This window comes from Scyliorhinus canicula, chromosome 9, assembly GCF_902713615.1.
Source record: "Scyliorhinus canicula chromosome 9, sScyCan1.1, whole genome shotgun sequence".
NCBI lineage: Eukaryota > Metazoa > Chordata > Chondrichthyes > Carcharhiniformes > Scyliorhinidae > Scyliorhinus > Scyliorhinus canicula.
Genome location: NC_052154.1, coordinates 95,574,821 through 95,592,540, shown reverse-complemented (window position 1 = coordinate 95,592,540; position 17,720 = coordinate 95,574,821). Strand labels below are relative to the sequence as shown.

At 53.7% G+C, this 17,720-nt stretch overlaps 1 protein-coding gene across 2 annotated transcripts in view; it reads left to right on the top strand.

Moving 5' to 3' along the window:
* Window positions 1-16,758, top strand: part of LOC119971552 — a 75,057-nt gene extending 58,299 nt beyond the window's left edge. For both annotated transcript variants that reach the window (XM_038807228.1, XM_038807227.1), the window contains exons 4-5: window positions 2,128-2,160; window positions 16,220-16,758. In XM_038807228.1, the coding sequence (XP_038663156.1) occupies window positions 2,128-2,160; window positions 16,220-16,593 (407 nt within the window). In that variant the 3' untranslated portion in view covers window positions 16,594-16,758. The remainder of the gene's footprint in view (window positions 1-2,127; window positions 2,161-16,219) is intronic.
* Window positions 16,759-17,720: the final 962 nt, after the last annotated feature.

Genomic DNA, 17,720 nt, shown 5'->3' with positions numbered 1-17,720 from the left:
GCATGGTGGTTAGCATCAATGCTTCACAGCTCCAGGGTCCCAGGTTCGATTCCCGGCTGGGTCACTGTCTGTGCGGAGTCTGCACGTCCTCCCCGTGTGCGCGTGGGTTTCCTCCGGGTGCTCCGGTTTCCTCCCACAGTCCAAAGATGTGCGGGTTAGGTGGATTGGCCAGGCTAAATTGCCCATAGTGTAAGGTTAATGGGGGGATTGTTGGGTTACGGGTATACCGGTTACGTGGGTTAAGTAGAGTGATCATTGCTCGGCACAACATCGAGGGCCGAAGGGCCTGTTCTGTGCTGTACTGTTCTATTGCACTGGATATGTGACGGAGGGAGAGGAGGAGAGTCTGCATTGACACTGGGTGTGTGAGCGAGGGAGGATCCTGCACTGGCACTGGGTATGTGAGGGAGGGAGGATCCGGCACTGGCACTGGGTGTGTAGAGGAGGGAGAGGAGAGCCTACACTGGCACTGGGTATGTGAGGGAGAGAGGATCCTGCACTGGCACTGGGTGTGTGAGGGAGAGAGGATCCTGCACTGGCACTGGGTGTGTGAGGGAGAGAGGATTCTGCACTGGCACTGGGTATGTGAGGGAGAGAGGATCCTGCACTGGCACTGGGTGTGTAGAGGAGGGAGAGGAGAGCCTACACTGGCACTGGGTGTGTGAGGGATGGAGAGAGGATCCGGCACTGGCACTGGGTGTGTGAGGGAGGGAGGATCCTGCACTGGCACTGGGTATGTGAGGGAGAGAGGATCCTGCACTGGCACTGGGTATGTGAGGGAGAGAGGATCCTGCACTGGCACTGGATGTGTAGAGCAGGGAGAGGAGAGCCTATACTGGCACTGGGTGTGTGAGGGAGGGAGGATCCTGTACTGGCACTGGGTGTGTGAGGGAGGGCAGATCCTGCACTGGCACTGGGTGTGTGAGGGAGGGAGGATCCTACACTGGCACTGGGTGTGTGAGGGAGGGAGGATCCTGCACTGGCACTGGCTGTGTGTGGGATGGAGAGAGGATCCGGCACTGGCACTGGATGTGTGAGGGAGAGAGGATCCTGCAGTGGCACTGGATGTGTAGAGGAGGGAGAGGAGAGCCTACAATTGCACTGGATATGTGACGGAGGGAGAGGAGGAGAGTCTGCATTGACACTGGGTGTGTGAGCGAGGGAGGATCCTGCACTGGCACTGGGTATGTGAGGGAGGGAGGATCCTGCACTGGCACTGGGTGTGTGAGGGAGGGAGGATCCTGCACTGGCACTGGGTGTGTGAGGGAGGGCGGATCCTGCACTGGCACTGGGTGTGAGAGAGAGACAGGATCCTGCACTGGCACTGGGTATGTGAGGGAGGGAGGATCCTGAACTGGCACTGGGTGTGTGAGGGAGGGAGGATCCTGCACTGGCACTGGATGTGTAGAGGAGGGAGAGGAGAGCCAAACTTGCACTGGGTATGTGACGGAGGGAGAGGAGGAGAGCCTGCATTGACACTGGGTGTGTGAGGGAGGGAGGATCCTGCACTGGTACTGGGTGTGGGAGGGAGAGACTTTCCTGCACAGGGAGGTAGATAGAGAAAGAGGGTGGGAAGGACGGAGTGAGTGAGAGAGTGTGTGAGAGAGAGAGAGGAAAGGTGGATGGGAGAGTGATGAGGAGGGAGGAAGGGTGTGGGAGAGAGAGAGAGAGTGAAGGAGGGGGAGGGAGGGAGGTAGAGGGGAGGAAGGGAGAGGCTGGGAAGAAGGGTGAGTGAAAGGAGGGAAAGGAAGGAGGGAGGGAGAGAAATTTGGTGGGAGGGAGGAAGAGAGAGAGAGGGAGGCAAGGAGAGAGAAGGAGGGTGAAGGAGATGCTGGGAGGAAGGGTGAGGGAGAGAAAAGGAAGGAGGGAGGGAGAGAGAGAGAGGGAGGCTGGGAGAGGGAAGGAGGTTGGAGAGAGTTGAAAGGGAGGAAGGGTGAGAGAGGGAAGGAGAGGGAGGGACAGAGAGAAAGACGGAAGAAGGAGGGAGGAAAAGGGAGGGAGAGAGGGAGGGGAGAAGGAGAGGCAGAGAGAGAGAGAGAGAGAGAGGGAGGGAGGGAGGGAGGGAGTAATAATGCAGACTTGATGTCATTTGTTACTAATTCTTTCCTGTTTCATCTCCATCCCCAGGTAACAGTGGGAAGAAAAGTAAAGAGAACGAAGGTAGGAGATCAGCCCAGCAAGTGCTTAGAAACTACCCGAGTGAAGCTAACAATCTACACTTGATTGCGGCAACTACTGATGTGGGGTGGAGGAGGCCAGGGGCATAATGACAGCAAATCAGGAAACTCAGGAAATAATCTAACCCCGTGCTGTACCTGTCCTGGGAGTGTTTGATGGGGACAGGGTAGAGGGAGCTTTACTCTGTATCTAACCCTGTGCTGTACCTGTCCTGGGAGTATCCATCCCATTCCAAGTGGAGACCAATGCATCGGACTTTGCTCTGGCCGCTACCTACCCTCAACCAGGCGGTCAGGCCCGTGGCTTTCTTCTCCCGTACCCTCCAGGCCTCCAAAATTCGACACTCCTCCATCAAAAAGGAAGCCCAAGCCATTGTAGAAGCTGTGTGACATTGGAGCTATTACCTGGCTGGCAGGCGATTCACTCTCCTCACTGACCAGCGGTCGGTTGCCTTCATGTTCAATAACACACAGGGGGGCAAGATTAAGAATGACAAGATTCTGAGGTGGAAGATCGAGCTCTCCACCTACAGCTATGATATCTTATATCGACCCGGGAAGCTCAATGAGTCCCCAGATGCACAGGTAGACCGACTCCGGGCCCTCCACAATGACCTCTGTCACCTGATTTTTTCACTTCATCAAGGCCCGCTACATGCCTTACTCCATCGAGGAGGTCAGGACCATGACCAGGGACTGCCCAGTCTGAGCAGAGTGCAAGCCGCACTTTTATCAGCCAGACAGGGCACACTGGTAAAGGCCTCTCGGCCCTTTGAGCGCCTCAGCATCGATTTCAAAGGGCCCCTCCCCTCCACTGACCGTAACGTGTACTTCCTCAACAATGTTTACGAGTACTCAAGATTCCCCTTTACCATCTCATGCCCTGACATGACCTCTGCCATCATCATCAAGGCCCTGCACAGTCTCTTCGCCTTGTTCAGTTTCCCCACCTACATCCATAGCGATCGGGGTTCCTCCTTCATAAGCGACCAGTTGCGTCAGTTTCTGCTTAGCAGGACGACCAACTACAACCGCCTGCAGGAGAGGGAGAACACGACGGTCTGGAAGGCCGTCCTCCTGGTCCTACGATCTAGAGGTCTCCCAGTCTCCTGCTGGCAGGAGGCCCTCTCCAATGCGCTCCACTCCATCCGGTCACTCCCGTGTACAGCCACCGAGACTCCTCATGAGTGTATGTTTGCCTTCCCCAGGAAGTCCACCTCCGAGGTCTCGCTTCCGTCCTGGCTGACAGTCCCAGGGCCCGTCCTCCTCCGGAAGCATGCGAGGAGTCACATATCAGATCCCCTCATCGAGAAGGTCCTGCTCCTCCATGCCAATCCACAATATGCCTCCGTCGCACTTCAGAATGGGCGACAGGACACAGTCTCCCTTCGGGATTTGGCACCTGCAGGTTCCCCAGCGACCATCACCATCACCCCCGACCCGACACGGGGCCGGGTGGGATTTATCCTAGGATTCTCTGGGAAGCCAGGGAAGAGATTGCTGAGCCTTTGGCTTTGATTTTTAGGTCATCATTGGCGACAGGAATAGTGCCAGAGGACTGGAGGATAGCAAATGTGGTCCCTTTGTTCAAGAAGGGGAGTAGAGATAACCCCGGTAACTATAGGCCGGTGAGCCTAACGTCTGTAGTGGGTAAAGTCTTGGAGAGGATTATAAAAGATACGATTTATAATCATCTAGATAGGAATAATATGATTAGGGACAGTCAGCATGGGTTTGTGAAGGGTAGGTCATGCCTCACAAACCTTATCGAGTTCTTTGAGAAGGTGACTGAACAGGTAGACGAGGGTAGAGCAGTTGATGTGGTGTATATGGATTTCAGTAAAGCGTTTGATAAGGTTCCCCACGGTCGGCTATTGCAGAAAATACGGAGGCTGGGGATTGAGGGTGATTTAGAGATGTGGATCAGAAATTGGCTAGTTGAAAGAAGACAGAGAGTGGTAGTTGATGGGAAATGTTCAGAATGGAGTTCAGTTACGAGTGGCGTACCACAAGGATCTGTTCTGGGGCCGTTGCTGTTTGTCATTTTTATAAATGACCTAGAGGAGGGCGCAGAAGGATGGGTGAGTAAATTTGCAGACGACACTAAAGTCGGTGGAGTTGTAGACAGTGCGGAAGGATGTTGCAGGTTACAGAGGGACATAGATAAGCTGCAGAGCTGGGCTGAGAGGTGGCAAATGGAGTTTAATGTGGAGAAGTGTGAGGTGATTCACTTTGGAAAGAATAACAGAAATGCGGAATATTTGGCTAATGGTAAAATTCTTGGTAGTGTGGATGAGCAGAGGGATCTCGGTGTCCATGTACATAGATCCCTGAAAGTTGCCACCCAGGTTGATAGGGTTGTGAAGAAGGCCTATGGTGTGTTGGCCTTTATTGGTAGAGGGATTGAGTTCCGGGGCCATGAGGTCATGTTGCAGTTGTACAAAACTCTAGTACGGCCGCATTTGGAGTATTGCGTACAGTTCTGGTCGCCTCATTATAGGAAGGACGTGGAAGCTTTGGAACGGGTGCAGAGGAGATTTACCAGGATGTTGCCTGGTATGGAGGGAAAATCTTATGAGGAAAGGCTGATGGACTTGAGGTTGTTTTCGTTAGAGAGAAGAAGGTTAAGAGGTGACTTAATAGAGGCATACAAAATGATCAGAGGGTTAGATAGGGTGGACAGCGAGAGCCTTCTCCCGCGGATGGAGGTGGCTAGCACGAGGGGACATAGCCTTAAATTGAGGGGTAATAGATATAGGACAGAGGTCAGAGGTGGGTTTTTTACGCAAAGAGTGGTGAGGCCGTGGAATGCCCTACCTGCAACAGTAGTGAACACGCCAACATTGAGGGCATTTAAAAGTTTATTGGATAAGCATATGGATGATAAGGGCATAGTGTAGGTTAGATGGCCTTTAGATTTTTTCCATGTCGGTGCAACATCGAGGGCCGAAGGGCCTGTACTGCGCTGTATCGTTCTATGTTCTATGTTCTATGTACACTGTCTTCCCCCATCTCCCTCACGAACTGACATCCGCAGGCCCACCGGCAACCATCACCACCACCTCCGCCCATACACCGTCCCCCCCTCCACTGACTCAACAACTAGGTGAAAAAGAGGACAACACGCTCCCGGACGCGCAGATCTCGACACCGGTGTCCACACTGGCTCGACTCTCAGACTCACAGGCCCGCAGACTCCGCAGTGTGGCTGCGTGCCTGGCTGCTCCGCCCCCTCCGAATGCGTCATCTGCCATCTTTGACTCTACCCAACACGTGTGACTCACGGGGGCCGCCATCTTGGCCACCATCTCCCACACGGCCCACCATGCGCGACTCATGGGGGCCGCCATCTTCATCGCTGCCCGACAGGTGCGACCGACAGGGGCAGCCATCTTGGGACCACCCCACCACCTCCGACCACGCTGGCTACCCGCAACTCGGCGTGGTCACCCTCGACCAGTCACGCCCCAAGCACCTCAGCAACTTGATGATGACCGTCCGGATCAATGGGCACGAAACATCCTGCCTGTTTGAGTCCGGGAGCACGGAGTGCTTCGTACACCCAGACACGGTATGGCGCAGTTCTCTCCAAATTTTCCCCGCATTCCAAACAATCTCCCTCGCTTCCGGATCGCACTCAGTGCAGATCCGTGGGTACTGTGTAGCGAACCTCATGATACAGGGCGCCGAATACGCCAATTATAAACTATATGTCCTCCCCGATCTCTGCACTCCTCTTCTGATGAGACTGGACTTCCAGTGCAACCTCAGGAGCCTGACCCTGAAGTTCGGCAGGCCCCTATCCCCTCTCACCGTATGTAGCCTCGCGATCCTGAAGGCCGACCCTCCTCCGCTCTTCGTGAACCTCACCGCCGACTGTAAACCCGTCGCCACCAGGAGCAGGCGGTACAGTATCCAGGACAGGACTTTTATCAAGTCCGAGGTCCAGCGACTTTTGAGGGAGGAGTTCATTGAGGCCAGTACTAGCCCCTGGAGAGCCCAGGTGGTGGTCGTCCAGACCAGGGAGACCATAAACCGGTACAGGCACCTCGATGCGTACCCCTTTCCCCGGATCGCAGACATGGTTAACCAGATCGCACACTACCGGGTGTTCTCCACGGTGGATCTGAAGTCCGCATACCACCAGCTCCCAATCCGCCAGGAGGACCGCCACTACACGGCCTTTGAGGCAGACGGCTGCCTCTTCCACTTACTCCGGGTCCCCTTCGGCGTCATCAACTGGGTCTCGGTCTTCCAAGAACGATGGACCGAATGGTGGACCAGTATGGGCTGCGGGCCACATTTCCGTACTTGGACAATGTCACCATCTGCAGCCACGAGTAGCAGGGCCACGACCAGATTGCCCAAACCTCACAAGGAGAAATGCATTTTCCACACAACCCGAATGGCCATCCTCGGCTATGTCTTGGAAAACGGAGTCCGAGGGCCCGACCCCGACCGCATGCAGCTCCCCCTCCCCCACTGCCCCAACTCCCTGAAAAGATGCCTCAGGTTCTTTTCCTATTACGCCCAGTGGGTCCCCAACTATGCGAACAAAGCCCGCCCACTGATCAAAGCCACCATCTTCCCACTGGGCTGTGGCCCGCCTGGCCTTCAGCCGCATCATGGCAGGTATTGCCAAAGCCGCGATGCGTGCAGTGAGCGGGTCCGTCCCCTTCCAGGTGAAGAGCGACGCATCAGAGGTCGCCCTCGCCGCTACCCTTAATCAGGCAGGCAGGCCCGTAGCCTTTTTCTCCCGAACACTCAACCTCTCCGAGATTCGACACTCCTCAGTCGAAAAAGAAGCCCAAAGCCATCGTGGAAGCTGTACGGCACTGGAGGCACTACCTCGCTGGTAGGAGGTTCACCCTCGTCACCGACCAACGGTCGGTAGCGTTCATGTTCGACAATACACAGCGGGGCAAGATCAAGAATGATAAAATCTTGAGGTGGAGGATCGAACTCTCCACCTATAATTACGATATCGTGTATCGTCCACGGCCACGAACGGGACCCCTCATGACCGCCTATTTGTTTTTCCCGAGGAGATCCGCTTCCATCCTGGCTGACGACACCGGGGCCTGTCCTCCTCCGAAAACACGTGAGGAGCCATAAATCCGACCCCCTGGTCGAGAGGGTCCAGCTCCTTCACGCCAACCCCCAGTATGCACCCCGACGGCCGACAAGATACGGTCTCCCTCCAGGACCTGGCACTCGCAGGTTCACCTACGACCATCACCTACCCCCCCCACCCTAGATCGAACAGTGCCCCCGCCGCTACATGTCCTCCCCCTCCTACACCCCCTCTCCCCATTGCCGATCTACAGAGATGAAGCTCCAGAAGACACACTCCCGGAGTCAACACCCGTGCCCGCAGCGACGAGTTCAACACCCGTGCCCGCATCGAAACCAGAGCTCAGGTGATCGCAGCGCACGATCAAGGTGCCGGACAGACTCAACCTGTGAGCCACTTCATCCCCGCTTAACGGGGGTGAATGTGATGAATGTATTACGGCAACCATTCACCACTGAATTACATTACATTACATTGTACTGTGTTGATGCCCATGTGGGCTCCACCTATGGATCATTGTATTATATTACATAGCATTGTATCATGTTGGTGCCCTGGTGGGCTCCGCCCCTGATTCCGCCCCCTCGAGGGAGGTATATCGATCTGCTGCCCTGAAGGCGGCTCTCAGTGCTGAGCAGTCGCAGGCAGGCACAGTTCTAGCTGATTAAAACCACTGTTCTCTTCAACTCTCCGTCTCGTGTGAATTGATGGTCATATCAGAGAGCTCGATCTTCCACCTCAAGATCTTGTCATTTTTGATCATGCCCCGCTGTGTGTTATTAAACACGAAGGCAACCGACCGTTGGTCAGTGAGGAGAGTGAATCTCCTGCCGGCCAGGTAATGCCGCCAATGTCGCACAGCTTCCACAATAGCTTGGGCCTCCTTTTCGACAGAGGAGTGCCGAATTTCGAAGGCATGAAGGGTGCGGGAGAAGAAAGCCACGGGTCTGCCCGCCTGGTTGAGGGTGGTGGCCAGAGCCACGTCCGATGCATCGCTCTCCACCTGGAAGGGGAGTGCATGATGGTCTTGGCGATGTCCGCCTTGATGTGGTTGAAGGGCTGGAGTGCCTTAGCCGTCAGGGGAAAAAGTGTGGATTTGGTGAGTGGGCGGGCCTTGCCGCATAATTAGGGGCCCACTGGGCGTAATATGAGAAGAACCCCAGGCATCGTTTCAGGGCCTTGAGGCAGTGTGGGAGGGGGAGTTCCAGGAGGGTGCGCATGCGGTCGGAATCGGGCCCTGGGTCTCCATTTTCCACAACGTAGCCAAGAATGGCTAAGCGGGTGGCGCGGAACAGGCATTTCTCCTTATTATACGTGAGGTTAAGGAGTTTGGCAGTATGGAGGAATTTTTGGAGGTTTGCGTCGTGGTCCTGCTGGTTGTTGTCGCAGATGGTGACATTATCTAGGTACGTGAACGTGGCCCGCAGCCCGTACTGGTCAACCATTCAGTCCATCTCGCGCTGGAAGACCGAGGCCCCATTGGTGATGCCGAAGGGAACACGAAGGAAGTGATAGAGACGGCCATCTGCTTCGAATGCAGTGTATTGGTGGTCCTCCGGGCGGATGGGGAGCTGGTGGTAGGCGGACTTCAAGTCAACAAGGGCAGCACGGTAGCATAAGGGCAGCACGGTAGCATTGTGGATAGCACAATTGCTTCACAGCTCCAGGGTCCCAGGTTCGATTCCGGCTTGGGTCACTGTCTGTGCGGAGTCTGCACATCCTCCCCGTGTGTACGTGGGTTTCCTCCGGGTGCTCCGGTTTCCTCCCACAGTCCAAAGATGTGCAGGTTAGGTGGATTGGCCATGATAAATTGCCCTTAGTGTCCAAAATTGCCCTTAGTGTTGGGTGGGGTTACTGGGTTGTGGGGATGGGGTGGGGGTGTTGACCTTGGGCGGGGTGCTCTTTCCAAGAGCTGGTGCAGACTCGATGCGCCGAATGGCCTCCTTCTGCACTGTAAATTCTATTTTTAAAAAAACTGTGGAGAAGACTCGATACTGCGCAATCTGATTGACCATGTCAGATATGCGTGGGAGGGGGTACGCATCGAGCTGCGTGTACCGGTTGATGGTCTGACTGTAGCTGATGACCATCCGGTGTTTCTCCCCAGTCTTAACTACCACCACTTGAGCTCTCCAGGGGCTGTTACTGGCCTCAATGACCCCCCCTCCTGCAGAAGCTGTTGGACGTCTGACCTGATAAAGGTCCTGTCCTGGGCACTGTACCGTCTGCTCCTCGTGGCGACGGGCGGATCTACCTTAAGAGTCGTGAGGCTGCAGACGGTGAGAGGGGGCAGGCGTCCGCCGAATTTCAGAGTAAGGCTCTGGAGGTGGCACTGAAAATCGAGACCTAGTAACAGGGCAGCGCAGAGGTGGGGGAGGATGTAGAGCCTGAAGTTGTTGTACTCTACGCCCTGTACGGAGAGGGTCGGGATGAGTACCCCCGGATTTGTACGGACTGGGATCCGGAGGCCAGGGAGATTTTCTGGGTAACGGGGAGGACCGGGAGGGAGCAGAGCCTTACCGTAGCAGGTGGATGAAACTCTCTGTGCTCCCGGAGTCGAAGAGGCAGGTCGTCTCATGCCCGTCATCATAGCGGTCGCGAGGTTGCGGGGCCGAGACTGATCGAGGGTGATGGAGGCGAGCTGCGGAAGATGTTGGGAGTTGTTGGGCTGATCGGCGGTGGTATCGGCGGGCCGCAAACTGCCAGACGAGCAGGGGTCCTGGGGTACGGTCCAAGATGGCACCGAAGATGTGGTGACCGAAGACATCACATGTGGTGTACACGGGGTATAGTGGTGCTGGGCCTGGAAACGGTAGCGACTGATCGGGCCTGACAAACGGAGATGAAGTGGCCCTTCTTGCCACACCCATTGCAGGTCGCGCTCCTTGCTGGGCAGCGTTGTCTGGGGCGCTTGATCTGGCTGCAAAAATAGCATTTGGGGCCTCCGGAGTTAGCTGGTGCCTCGCGGCACAGGCTTGCCGCGTACCCAGATCGGAAGATGCTGGGGCCCATGACACCCACGAGGGTGCCGCGCGGCCAGAGGTGTAGACAGCCAGATTGTGGGAGGCCACTTCTAGGGAGTTAGTGAGCTGTACAGTTTCTGTAACGTCGAGGGTACCCCTTCCAATAATTGCTGGCGAACGTAATTGGACTTAATGCCCGTTACATAGGCGTCTCTGATCAGCAGTTCCGTGTGTTGGGCTGCCGACATTGCCTGGCAATTACAGTTTCTGCCAAGTATCCACAGAGCCCGCAGGAAATCGTCCTGAGACTCCCCCGGGAGTTGCCGTCTCGTGGCCAAGAGGTGCCTGCCGAACACCTGATTCACAGACCTGACGTACTGTCCTTTTAGGGATGCCATCACTTCCATGTAGGTGGGCACATCCCGAATGAGGGGGAAAACTTGTGGGATCACCCGTGAGTAGAGGATCTGGAGCTTCTGTGGGTCTGAGAGGGCTTCAGTGGCTGCTCGAGGTATCCTTCAAAGCAGGCTAGCCAGTGCTCGAAGGCTGCTGTGGCGTCGGCTGCGTGAGGGTTCAGCTACAGCGATCAGGCTTGATTTAGACGTTCATCTCTAAAATTCTAGTGCAATAAATTGATGTACCATCAATGACCACGAGACAAAATGGTGAAACAATCGAGGCTTTATTGCACTAGATGTTGTGCCTCCTGCAGCTGGAACCAGAATGGAAGCAGCGCAGGGGAGCATACACTTTTATACAGAGCCTGCTGGGAGGGGCCAGCAGGCTGGGATTTACTGTAGTAACTGTAGTACAGTGGCAGTACCGTAATACACGTAGTGTGTGACCAGTGGTGTTTACCACACACACCACAGCCGGGACTGAGGCGATCATGGCGGAAGGTCACGTCGCCCGACAGACTTGACCTTTAAGACCACTTCACCCCCCGCTGGACTCGTTTTTTAACAGGGGGTGAATGTGGTAAACCACCGTATTGTATTGTATTGTGTTGTTACATGCCTAGGCTTGTCCCGGCTGGCTCCGCCTGTGGCTCCTCCCCTCGGGCTCATGTATAAAGGTGGTTTTGTGAGGGCCACGAAGAATCCAGCACGAGATTTCAGGATGCAAAGAAATAACATTTATTTACAATAACATATATATACACAACAGCAGCAGCAACTTCCCTTGCTGCTCACTCCTCTCTCTCCCTGATTCCAAACTGGCCAGCTCTATTTATGCAGGGAGTCTGCTAATGATTTCTCCGCCCCCCTCATTGGGGAAGCTCATACTCCCATAGGATTGTGGGATTGTCATTAGTCCCCAGCCAATGGTAAGCAGGCAGGTGATAACATCCCTCCCCCCCCCCCAATGTCCAAGGAATCCACCGAAGACCCTGGCGAAGGAAGGCGCCGGGCTCGTTTTGCCACAGGCATTTACGCGAGGCGCTGGATTGGGCGGCGTGTAACGAGATGGAGACCGGCGTTTCCGTGATGAACGGCGCAATGGTTGTCCATCCACGGCCCGTGGGCCCGAGGATTCCCCCTCTGAGGTGTCTTGTATTTCCATCTCGGAGTCAGAGTCTGCAGCCTCCGTCATCTCGGTGTCTTTATCTAAACGACTTTGAGTGAGGCACCAGAGGACGATTGTGAGGAATACTGGTCTCTGCGGCTGTAGAAATGAGCTCCTGGGGCGGGGAATTTTTGGAAGGGATAGTCTTCTGGACCGAACATGGTCTACATGTTTGTGCTGGAGACGCCCCTGGACTTGTACCTGGTAAGAGATAGGGCCCGTTTGGCGAAAGATTACGCCAGGGACTCACTGGACACCACCAGCAAAATTCCGAACGAACATTCCCTGCCGTTCTTGTGTGCGGTGTACTTTTGTGCCAATGTCCGGGAAAACCATGCTAAGGCGGGTGCGAAGTCTCTGGCCCATTTAGGAGTTCTGCGGGAGCTACCCCAGTCACCGCATGGGGGGTGGTCCTATATGAAAACAAAAACCGAGCCAGTCTCGTGTCCATCGACCCGGAAGACTGCTTCTTTAGGCCTTGTTTGAATGTCTGCACTACGCGCTCCGCCAACCCATTTGAAGCCGGGTGGTAAGGGGCAGTGCGGATATGGCGTATGCCGTTCATCTTCATGAACCTCACAAACTCCTCATTTGTGAACGGAGTGCCATTGTCCGTGACCAGCAACTCGGGGTGGCCATGCGTACTGAAAGACAAACGCATCTTCTCGATTGTTGCGCAGGACGTTGTGCCTCCCATCTTATGCACCTCTAGCCATTTAGACTGGGCGTCGATTAATAGAAGGAACATGGATCCTTGAAAAGGGCCGGCGAAATCCGCATGCAAGCGCGCCCAAGGCCACCCTGGCCATTCCCAGTGATGTAGGGGCGCGGCCGGCTGAAGCTTCTGATGCTCTTGGCAAATGGGGCAGTTTTAGGCCACCTTCTCAATGTCGGTGTCGAGGCCTGGCCACCAGACATAACTCCGGGCCAACATTTTCATTTTGGTCACACCTGGATGCCCATTGTGCAAGTCTCACAGTATCAGCTCCTGTCCTTTTTCCGGGACAATCACACGCGTCCCCCACAAAAGGATGCCGTCTTCCACGCTGAATTCTGACAGCTTGGAGGAAAATGCCCGCAACTCGCCTGGGAGCTGTCTATGCTGCCCACCATACAGGACTATGTGCCGAACCTTTGACAGGACTGGCTCTGTCTGGGTCCACTCACGGATCTGTGATGCCGTGACAGGCAAGGTGTCCATAAAATTTAGGGTTGCAACCACCTCACCGGTTGTGGGGGTCGACATGGGGCCGGTCGATAAAAGCAATCGGCTCAGTGCGTCGGCATTCCCTATCTGGGTTCCTGGTTTGTGCTCCAGAGAATACTCGTATGCAGCGAGCAGCAAAGCCCGGCGCTGGATCCGTGCGGAAGCAATGGGCGGTATTGGCTTATCCTCTCTGAAAAGTCCCAGCAGAGGCTTATGATGAGTCACGATAGTGAAGTGGCGGCCATATACGTTCTGGTGGAAACGTTTCACCACAAAGACCACTGCCAGGCCCTCCTTCTCGATCTCGCGTACTTTTTTACCATTGCAGTCAATGTGCGGGAGGCGAAAGCTATCGGCCGCTCGGCCCCGTCCTCCATCTTGTGGGACAGGACGGCCCCAATACCATACGGGGATGCATCACATGTGACGAGCAAAGGCTTTCCAGGATCATAGTGAGTTAGGAACCCCGACGATGACAATTGTTGTTTTACCCGCTGGAAAGCGGTTTCTTGCGGCTGACCCCAAGCCCAGGTGTGATTCTTCTTCAGCAGAAGGTGCAACGGGGCCAGCGTAGTTGCCAGATTGGGGAGGAACTTCCCATAATAGATAACAAGGCCAAGAAACGAACGAAGATGCAAAGTGTCAGCCGGGGATGGGGCCTGTTGAATCGTGCGCACCTTCTCTGTGACGGGATGCAAACCTTCGCGGTCCACCCGATAACCCAGGTAGACTACTTCCTTCGCCTGAAAAATGCACTTTGTGCGACGTAAACGGACTCCAGCCTCCGAAAAGCGTCTAAGGACAGCCTCCAAATTTTCCAGATGTTCCTGCTCCGACGTCACTGTGATCAAAACGTCATCTAAGTAGACAGCAACACGCAGTAAACCTCTCAAAATGCCCTCCATAACGCGTTGAAAAATAGCGCAGGCAGAGGATACTCCAAAGGGCAAACGTGTATATTTATACAGGCCCCGGTGTGTATTAATCGTTACATATGGCCGGGAGGCAGGGTCCAGCTCCAACTGTAGGTAGGCGTGACTCATATCTAATTTTGTGAACGAGAGTCCGCCTGCAAGCTTCGTGTAGAGATCCTCTATGTGAGGCATTGGGCATCGGTCGAGTCGGGAAGCTGTATTCACTGTAAGTTTATAGTCGCCGCACAAGCAAACTGTGGCATCTGGCTTCATTACAGGTACAATTGGTGCTGCCCAGTCAGCGAAACGGACGGGCCTGATGATACCCAAAGTCACCAAATGAGTGAGCTCCCCTTCTACCTTCTGGAACAAGGCGTAAGGCACGGGCGCGTCCGGAAACAGCGCGGCGTGGCTCCTGGTTCGACTTGGATACGGGCTACAGCCCCTTTTAGTTTCCCCAAACCGGGCTGGAATACATCTGGGTATCGTCCTAACACCTCAGTTAACCCTCCAGAAACTGTTTGGAGGATGTGCTGCCACTACAACCGCAAATGGCGGAACCAGTCCCGACCCAACAGGCTGGGCCCATGGCCACGCACCACGATAAGGGAAACGCCTCTCCTGGCGTCCATAAACAACAGGGGTCATCGTAGTTCCTGCAATGTCCAATGGTTCCCCCGTATAGGTGGCCAACCTGGCCTGTGTGTTGGTTAATGTAAGGGTCTGTATACCCTGCTTGATGCGAACGAATGCCCTCTGGGCGATCACGGAGACCGCTGCGCCAGTGTCCAACTCCATCTCAAGCAGGTGACCATTGGCCCGTACTGTCACTTTAATGGGGGCCACACGGGGAGCTGCCACACAATGCAGCTGCAGGCAGTCATCCTCCATCTCCACGTCCTCGGGAGTAGTCGCCGCAGGTTCATCCAAATGAAAGGTACGGCCCCTGGGCTGGCCCCAGTTTCGGTTGGAACGACAGCGCCTCTGGAGCCCCCAGGACTGGTGTCCACGACGGGGTCGGCGTCTACATGTCTGACACGGACATGGCTCCTCATCCATTGGTTCTGGAGAAGGCTCTCTTCGGGGAGGAATGTCCGACGGCCACTGGCGTCAATCCGGATGTCGCCTCACCCAAGGTACCGCAGGGGTGCGGGGGGATGCTTTCGGACAGATGGGGTTGCGCCCCAAGGCATGCACCTCCATTCCCTTTAGCTCCTGCACTCCTCGTTCTGCGCTCTCTCGGGACAATACTATTTGAATGGCCTGTTGAAAAGTCAATGTTGGCTCGGCTAACAACTTTCTCTGGGTGGGCGCATTGTTAATACCGCAAACCAAACGGTCGTGTCACATTTCTGACAAGGTCTCACCATAGTCACAGTACTCCGCAATCCTGCGTAGCCTGGATAGAATGTCGGCACGGGATTCTCCTGGGGTCCTCTCAGCGGTATTAAACCGGTAATGTTGGACTATCGTGGATGGGGTTGGGTTAAAATGTTGCCCCACTAAGTTCACAAGTTCATCAAATGTTTTGGTGTTCGGCGCAGCTGGGTACGTAAGGCTCCTTATTACCCCAAACGTATGCGGATCACAGGCGGTGAGCAAAAGGACCACCTGTCGCTCATTTTCGGTGATGTTGTTTGCCCGGAAATAGTAACTCATCCTTTGTGCGTACTGGTTCCAGCTTTCCAGCGCAGCATCAAAAACATCCAAACGTCCATACAGAGGCATGGTGTAATAGAAAACAACTTCCAACCTGTATCCAACAAAAATCCAGGGAGGTGGCTGAAGCAGTGTAGACAGCTATTCACTTTAACCCTGGTCGCCAGTTTTGTGAGGGCCACGAAGAATCCAGCACGAGTTTTCAGGATATAAAGAAATAACATTTATTTACAATAACATATATATACAACAGCAGCAACAACTTCATTTGCTGCCAACTCCTCTCTCTCTGGTTCCAAACTGGCCAGCTCTATTTATGCAGGGAGTCTGCTAATGATTTCTCCGCCCCCCTCATTGGGGAAGATCATACTCCCACAGGATTGTGGGATTGTCATTAGTCCCCAGCCAATGGTAAGCAGGCAGGTTATAACACGTGGCTAGTCTCCGCTTCCGATTCAGTTCAGGATCAGAGGACAGGAGGCTTGCTGTTTAGTGTATTAAAGCCTCAGTTACGTTCATCACTCGTCGTGTGTCATTGATGGCATATCATAGAGCTAATAAGATCAGCCTTAATTATTGAAGACCAGGCCAAATGTACTCTGACTGCTCATTGTTCTTATATTTCATTTCCCACCGACATTGATCTTTCCTCTTTGCAGATGATGAAAGAATTTATTCCGATTTGCTAATTCCTGGACTTCAACCGAGGACCGAAGAGCAGGCCCAGGCTTCGGCCACTGGCCAATCAGTGCAGGCCGAGCCAAGAGGGTCATCAAACCTGACAGTGGAGGCCGAGGCTGAGTCTAGCTCAGGTCAGAGGCAACAGGCTATGGCTGGGCCTCACTCAGGCTCGATAAGAGAGCACGCTGAGGCTGGGACTGCCTCTCCCCAGTTGGTTCCAGTTCAAGATTCCACATACACAAGCCTGAATCAACGACCAAAAGATTCTGACTACGAACACCTCAGACAACAGGGAACTGATGGTCAAAGTGCAGTAACGTATTCAGCAGAAGCTGAGCAGGTGGTACTTTAGACAGCAACATAAGGCAACAAGGTGGATTTGGGAATTGAAATCAGTTAAAATTAATTCCCAGGAATATCTACAGTTAAACAGCTCCAAACCACTTGATCAGACTCCAGTCTGTAACTCACTCCCGGGTATCAGTTATACTATATATAAACGACTTAAACCCCTTGATTAGTTTCCTGTCTGTAACTCACTCCCGGGTATCTGTTATTCTATATATAAACCACCCGAACCCATCGATTAGATTCCAGTCTGGAACTCACTCCCGGGTATCTGTTATACTCTATATAAACCACCCAAACCCCTCGATTAGATTCCAGTCTGTAACTCACTCCCGGGTATCTGTTATTCTATATATAAACCACCCAAACCCCTCGATTAGATTCCAGTCTGTAACTCACTCCTGGGTATCTGTTATTCTATATATAAACCACCCAAACCCCTCGATTAGATTTCAGTCTGTAACTCACTCCCGGGTATCTGTTATTCTATATATAAACCACCCAAACCCCTCGATTAGATTCCAGTCTGTAACTCACTCCCGGGTATCTGTTATTCTATATACAGTATAAACCACCCAAACCCCTTGATTAGATTCCAGTCTGTAACTCACACCCGGGTATCTGTTATTCTATATATAAACCACCCAAACCCCTCGATTAGATTTCAGTCTGTAACTCACTCCCGGGTATCTGTTATTCTATATATAAACCACCCGAACCCCTCGATTAGATTCCAGTCTGTAACTCACTCCGGGTACCTGTTATTCTATATATAAACCACCCGAACCCATCGATTAGATTCCAGTCTGGAACTCACTCCCGGGTATCTGTTATACTCTATATAAACCACCCAAACCCCTCGATTAGATTCCAGTCTGTAACTCACTCCCGGGTATCTGTTATTCTATATATAAACCACCCAAACCCCTCGATTAGATTCCAGTCTGTAACTCACTCCTGGGTATCTGTTATTCTATATATAAACCACCCAAACCCCTCGATTAGATTTCAGTCTGTAACTCACTCCCGGGTATCTGTTATTCTATATATAAACCACCCAAACCCCTCGATTAGATTCCAGTCTGTAACTCACTCCCGGGTATCTGTTATTCTATATACAGTATAAACCAC